Source organism: Hesperophylax consimilis, chromosome 26 (assembly GCF_061612785.1).
Source record: "Hesperophylax consimilis isolate HC1 chromosome 26, BYU_Hcon_1.0, whole genome shotgun sequence".
Taxonomy (NCBI): Eukaryota; Metazoa; Arthropoda; class Insecta; order Trichoptera; family Limnephilidae; genus Hesperophylax; species Hesperophylax consimilis.
In genome coordinates this window covers 13455872-13463559 of record NC_142861.1, presented here as the reverse complement: position 1 = coordinate 13463559, position 7688 = coordinate 13455872, and the positions used below count along the sequence as shown (strand labels likewise).

General features: G+C 33.9%; 1 protein-coding gene across 1 annotated transcript; it reads left to right on the top strand.

Annotated features, from left to right (window-relative positions):
• The first annotated feature begins 2429 nt into the window (after positions 1-2429).
• RpS8 (ribosomal protein S8) lies at positions 2430-7350 on the top strand. The gene is made up of 6 exons (XM_089647463.1): positions 2430-2472; positions 2850-2956; positions 3325-3424; positions 4347-4522; positions 6615-6744; positions 7178-7350. Exons 1-6 carry the CDS (start codon positions 2469-2471, stop codon positions 7285-7287), a joined length of 627 nt encoding a protein of 208 aa, XP_089503589.1. The 5' UTR covers positions 2430-2468; the 3' UTR covers positions 7288-7350.
• Positions 7351-7688: the final 338 nt, after the last annotated feature.

Below are 7688 nucleotides of genomic sequence, written 5' to 3'. Positions count from 1 at the left end.
GCTATAGAGTGGTCTGTCACAACCTTTTCAAAATAGTATAAAATAAAGTCGCTATCCGCGTCTGTCTGTTTGTGCACTTAGTTCTTCTAAACTAGGCAACGGATTTTGATAAGGTTTTCATTATCATTTAGAGAATTAGTTCCGGAAGGATACATGCATAATATATTTTTAGAAAGAGAAAAGTCGATGTTTATCCTAGAATTCACAACCTCAAAACTTTTCTCCAAATCATTCACAACCCAAAGCAACGCCGGGTACACTTCAGCTAGTTAGTTATAAGATTGAGTCAGAAAGATACGTATAGTTTTAAGACACTAGTTATTTATTTTATGTAATCTCTTCATACTCTAAGCAGGTCAGTTACAAGACAGTACCTACCGTATTATTGTAGCAATAAGGAAGTTGAGTGAAAAATATTTTGACTTATAAAAAATATGTTCATGTAGATCAAAAAATATCGATTCTAAATATATAAATATATTTCTATATTATTATTCTTACAATTAGTTAAACGTTCTTGAAAAAGCATTCAATAGCAATATACTGTATACGCTCCACGATTGGTCGAAAGAATTCTGTCGTCACATGTGTCGTGACTTGTACGTACAACGGAACACCTATGGTGCATCTCTTTCTATTACATGAGAGATGGTCGATTTAGATGAGAGAGGTGTATAGGCCAAAGGTTTATTTGGGTTTGTCAAATATATGTACGTATTTGTTATTATTATTATATGAAATGGATTTCTAAAGATACATATTCGTATAGTGCTTTATAATAATATGTTGTTTATTGCATAACTTAGATGTTTTTATTATTATACATGTCACAAAGCATGTGATACACTTCAGGCCGCCGGCCGCTCAGAAAAGTCTCACAGTGAACTGGGCTGTAAACCGTTATTTTACTTTTGGTCTTTACTTTTCTGCGCGGTGGTCCTGAATTCGCGCGGGGAACGTCAACAAGTAGCGACGGCGATACCGTACAAGTACCGTATCGGGCGTGAAAAGCAAATATTCTAACTTAAAATATTAATTTAACTATGAAATCTTAATCAATTTTCTTTTTTTTTTTAATAACATCAATTATAATAGACGGTTAACATTGGTAAAAAAATTACTGGAATTCCTTGTTGAAGAATTAAATTTTTTTCCATACATAATGCTTAAGCGACGTGGTTTTCACAGTTCTAATGACGTCACACTACACCCCGCCTGTTACCGCTCGGATTCCGCTCGTTTTGGCGGGCTTAATAAAATTTAAACTTTGAGAATTAATTTAACTATGAAAACAAACTTTAAAAAAAAAAAAAAAATACCAGTATTTAAGTTTGAATGCGAACATTGATAAAAAAAAATAAAAAAAATGGACTCAACTTCCTTATTCTACATCAACGTCCCAATATTACACTCCTATGCGACGAATTCAACAGCTAGGAAACAAATACTCCGATGTTGTTGATATATTTAGTACATCAATTTCAATATATAAGTATACCTTATTGAAGTTTTTTTCATCAAGTAGGGGAATATTTTGATAAAGCTATTTAAATTGACTAACACATTAACAGTATTTTATCAGCTGAAAGAAACAAATTATTTTGGATTTTTAACTTTTATATTTTGTACCTTCATACTGTGTATATCAAATTCAACAGTATTTTTATTTATATATATTTTTATGCGAGTGTTTTAAACAGTCATTTCGTGCATTATTTACAAGTATAATTTCATAAATATTGTTATACGAGTATATGTATGTAAAAGCCTTAATAGGCGTAAAATAAATAAATGACCGGTCGGTGGCTGAGTTAACATCGCGTTTGGGTCTCACCCAGGCGTAGTGTATTCAATTCCTCGGCTGGCTAAGTCCTCAATCACAACACAAGCAACATTTTCAGCCTACTGTGGTGGTAGTAGGAGATTTTCAAATATTGTCAGGTTATTCGTAACCCGGGAATGTTTGTCTTTCTTTTAAAAAAGAAAAATAATAAATAACATTTGGTTGTAAGTCACATACGGCACTAGTAATGATCGAAGTTATAAGTCTAAGTGAAAGGGAATAGGTTTAACGTATAAATTAAGTTGTTAAGTTTCCTTGAGGTGATTTTTCACGAAAACGGCGCTATACACGACCCAATCATTATTATTATGTATTTTGCGTGGATTTAAGGAGCTCCTATCATTGAAAAAAACTTTTTATTTCAAACGTTATTCCTAAATCAATCAAAACACTTTTTTATTATCAAAGCGTGTTTAAAAAGTTTAGTTACTGAACATAAAAAAAGATTCCTCGTTTTTTTTCGTTCAAAAAATTTCGCAAAACATTTTATTACGTTGTAACAACTAACCCCACTTTTTTGCGTAAAAATCTCTGAAAATTTTTGTAACGAAGGTTCCTACTCCGAACAAATTCGTCTATGTTGTTTCGGTTGTTGTCTCTTCTCTTTCTTTAGCTCGTCGGCAATATGGGTGAGTGCGTGTTGTAAATTTAAGAAAATAAATCTTCGAATATCAAAGTAATCGGAAAAGAATCGATAGTGTTTTTAAGTTTATTCTATGTTGTGATTAATTTATTTACCCGAACCAAGACCATTTTTGTTTCGGATCCTTGGATTATCCGATTTTTGGGTACTACGAGAGCCAGGCATTGCTTCCCGGTGACAGTTTCCTTTCCATTTCTCGGATGTTCTATTCCCAAGTTTTGTGATTGTTCAGAGGTTCACGAACCTCTTTTAAACATGGTCAAAATAATAATGGTAACGGAGGTTTGGCCAGAATCATTTCTTCTAGGTTTTTCAAGGTAATTTGACATTTCAGTACATACTAATTTTCAACTCGTGTTTTAGGTATTAGCCGAGATCACTGGCATAAACGCCGGGCCACCGGAGGCAAGAGGAAGCCTATGCGCAAGAAGAGGAAGTACGAGTTAGGTCGCCCTGCCGCCAACACAAAGGTTAGTAAAAACAGTAGTCTTAAAAAAATTAATGATCCACGACCTAAAATTTTTAGGTTAAATACTTATAATATTTATCCTATAATGAATGCAATAAGCAAACCATGATTTGGTGCTATTTTATGCAAGTTCATGTTAAATATCTCTTGGCATTTGACCACATTGTCAAAAGCAAATGTTGTATTCCGGAACTTTCACATTATTTCCTCCGGGGTTAGGTTTATTTATTATGCATTCATAATTGTTCTCAATAACACAATGTCTTTCAATATTGCAATCACCTTTATTAATTAGTAATCTTTTATTTTTTCAGTTTTTCTAAATTCTTTAGAAGTGTGCCAATTATTAATTTTATGTCACTGTTTCAGCTTGGTCTTCGACGCATCCATGTTGTCCGTACCCGCGGAGGCAACTTGAAGTACCGCGCACTCCGATTGGAGGGAGGAAACTTCGCGTGGGGCTCAGAATGTAAGTTTTAACCATTTTACATTATTATTGCTCCCAATTTTCCATCTCTGGAGTTTCATTACTGTTCTCCGGACAGGATGTTTCAAAAAATATGAAACAATTTATCAAATTTCATAGTTAATTTTCAAGTTCTGTGAAAATTATATTAAGGTTCTTTTATTATATCATTATGGGCAAGTTGATTCTTAAAACTGAAATGATAACAGAACTTTCACAGGACTTGAAAATGAACTTTGAAATTCAATAAATTGTTCAAATTCTGTGAAACAACCAGTCCTTGAGTGTGTGAGAAAACATTTACTTATTTTAGGTTAGGCTGTATAATTTAGTTTTTTTCCTGCTCTGGAGTTATTCTCAATGATGACAAAAATGCTCGAGTTTCAATAAGGTGTAGTCTGTTTTGGATAGCATCTTGAGGCACAAAATGATCAGCAACGTCATAGTTACTCTGAGAGATTAAACTCAATTGAAGTGAATTTAATTTCGATTTTACTTAATTTATTTCCTCCGATCCAAGATAATTTTTGTTTCCGATCCTTGGATTATCCGATTTTTAAATACTACGAGAGCGAGGCATTACTTCTCGGTGACAGTTTCCTTTTTATTTCTCGGATATTCTATTCCCAGGTTTTGTGATTATTCGGAGGTACTATTTAATTCAGTGCTCAATTTTAAATATGCAGCTTTGGGAGAATCCTCTGGAAAAGTTAACTTTGAAGTGTAAATTCAATTCTATATGCTTTTGGGTGTGTTATTAGAGATCAGATTGCAGAAATCTATTTTTTCTGGTTTGTTAAAATATATGTGATTCATTAAATTACCTAATCATAGTGTATATCTCACAATTATTTGCTTCCACCCCACATGGATGCAACATAATATACTATGCAAGGTTCTACTGAACAGTGATTGTAATCTCCAGGCACCACCCGCAAGACCCGCATCATCGATGTTGTGTACAATGCATCCAACAATGAGCTGGTGCGCACCAAGACCCTGGTGAAGAACGCCATTGTAGTCATTGATGCCACCCCCTTCCGTCAGTGGTATGAAAGCCACTACGTTCTGCCCCTCGGCAGGAAGAAGGGAGCTAAACTGGTGAGTCCAATCAATCAATCCAATACATTGCCACTACCACCCATCATTGTAATTTGTAATCATTACTTGATTCCTATTTTATTTGTAATACCGATTGAACTCTTCAATTAACGCTGTTGCTGACATGGCAGGTTTTCATAATTACATTTCTGTCTTTATCCTCGGCAGTCTTTATTCTCTCAGTAGTAGGCCACTCACATAACATAACATCTTTTCCAGTTTAGTCAAAATTTCTAATTCTAATAGACATAAAATTTAAGGGTCTGAAAACATTTTTATTAAATATCCAAAAATCATTTTTATTTTTAAAAGCCAACCAGTGCGGAACAAGGTGCCAATTCATGGGAATATCCCCAGATTGTGGGGAATTTCTGAGAATTTAAAACGATTAGGTATTTTCTGAAATGGGGAAAATGCGAGGATTCTGCAATATGAGAACTGACACAACTAATGATTACGAGAGCATTTCCTGGTTATCCAACCATATTGAAAAATAATGTTTACAATTACAAGTAATAATAAACTATAATTTCGTTTCCTTTTGCAGCAAATTTTGAAACAAACTTTTTTTTTTAGCTTGATGGAAAAGCTAGATGGAAAAGCTAGATGGAATAGCTAGATGGAAAAGCTAGATGGAATAGCTAGATAATAACAAATAAATTTCAACTTACGTAAAATTTTGTTTAATTTTAGAGGTAAAGGAACTTGTGGGGAATTTGTATAGTGGGTATTTTAGAACAAATGCATTGGCAACCCTGGTTATAATATCTAGCAAATTTATATGATTTTATAATGACTTCAAATAATAAAGAAGGTTAGGAAGTACACACAAATCATTATAATAACCCAAACTAAAAACCTACTTTGTGCATGTTTACTTAAACCTCAACTTAAATAGTTGTCTCCATTCGATAATTAATTTGAAATCAAGTGTTATTAAAAAGAGCCTTTGTATGCAGCGTTTAATGCAAAATGCATAGGATACCTTAATAGTGAAATAAAAAATTGCGGTTTTATAAACATGTCCACATTATAATTAGTGATGTTGCCGGGTCTCATTTTTGGGAACTGGGTACCCGTTTGAGGAACCGGGCGGGTACCCGGGTTTTTAAACATTCAAAAACCCCGCCTATTTCTGTAGCGTGTATTTGAATTTTGCCGCCATGTATTGGAGGATGGAACCAACGGGTGAAACCAATCAGCTTTCGAACCGAGACACACCTCCTTACGACTGTTTCGACGAAATAAATACAAGACAGCTCGTTATACCATTGTTTTATTGTGTCTACAGTTAAAATAAATATCAAGAGGTTGTAAATAAATAGAACAGCATTCATCACGTAAACTATTCAAAAAAATTACACGTCTTGAAATTAGAGCCGGTTCTTGTTGTCAGAACCGGGTATCCTTCGGAGAACCGAGTCGGAACCGGGTACCCGGCGGCATCACTAATTATAATACATGTTCATAAATTACTATCCTAAACATTTATGCATCGCACACATTTCTTTTTTGGTGTTCTTTATCATTTTTAACCCTTTCAGTAGTTTCAATACTCCTCCTGAGGAATATGAACAAAAAATCAATATCTCTCGATTTTGTCAAAGAAGTAAAAAACAAATTAATCTATAAATATTTAAAAACGTTTTTTTTTTTTAAATAAATTTATCATTAATAACAATATACAAAATTTACATTATTTTTTTTTTAAGTACATACAAGTAACATTTATTTTAAATTATATGTTTAAGAACCTCAGAAACTAAACACGTGTGCTCTCCAAAAACGGATTTGCGAGCAACAAATTGTATAATTAATTATAGAGATATAATAGATGTATAAGGTGGACAATGGGGATTTTGTACACCCCTCTTTGGGCTGGGTGGGTTAAAAGTAATATGTCTCGAGTAGTTCATATAATATTGCATTGAAAAAATTGTTGTTTTTGTTAGTAATTTTATTTTGAATGATGAAAATTTTGCGTGTCATATGATCTAAATGATTACGAGTGCAACTCTGACCTGCTGTCTCTGCTCCTGATGGTCCCATACCCCAACAGTTGTATAATCGTGTGTATTGCTTGTGTCCCCAGACTGAAGCCGAGGAGAAGATCCTCAACAGGAAGTTCAACAACAAGACCGCCAAGAAGTACACCACCCTCCAAAAGACGGCCAAGGTAGAGCCAGCGCTAGAGGAGCAGTTCCACACCGGCAGACTTTTGGGTAAATATTGATAGCCATTCTAGATCCAAACAGTTAATGTCTTTTTATACAAAACCTCGGGTGGTCCACTAATTGTTGTCTTTCTGCCCTTCTGCCCTTCTGTTTTCAAATGTAAAGTTTACGTTTCACCCATTTTCCTTTTACATCAAAATTAGTGCTTTCTTAAATGTTTTAATTTTGTGTTCTCAATGATGACAACAATGCTTGAGCTTCAATAAGGTGTAGTCTGTTCTGGATAGCATCTTGCGGCACAAAATGATCAGCAACGTCATAGTTACTCTGAGAGATATCAAAATACTAAACACGCGTCCAATAAATCCCAGGTGTATTAAAAATTACTATTTTCTCACATATTCCATTGCTAAGATGTTTTAAACTATGCATATAGGATACATAGTATACTGTGACTAATATGAGATGTGTTTTTTTGCAGCTTGCCTGAGATCTCGCCCCGGCCAGTGCGGACGCGCCGACGGTTACATCATTGAAGGAAAGGAGCTGGAGTTCTACCTAAGGAAGATTAAGTCTAAGAAGGCTAAATAAGCTACAAATTATTGTATAAAAAATAAGAAAATGTGACGTAATAAATACTTATTACACCCAGAATACTTGCTTTTTTGTTAAAATGGACCCTCAATTCCAACTAAAACTGAATTTTCACTCACAGATCACAGTTTGAAATGAGTTCAACAGAATTATCACTACAGGCTCTACTCATCTCAACTGTTAGGGGTAGACATTAAGGATTTATGTACCACCGAAAGACTGTCTTAGATCTCGGAACATGGTACAATGTAATATCTAAATAATAAAACATTTTATTTCTAAAATTTATTATAAAATATATTATTTACAACATAATTTAATTTAGCTTATCATATTTTGCATTCTTATAATCGGATAAACATTCCCATAGTCAAAATGAAACTGACATCTGAGGCTTT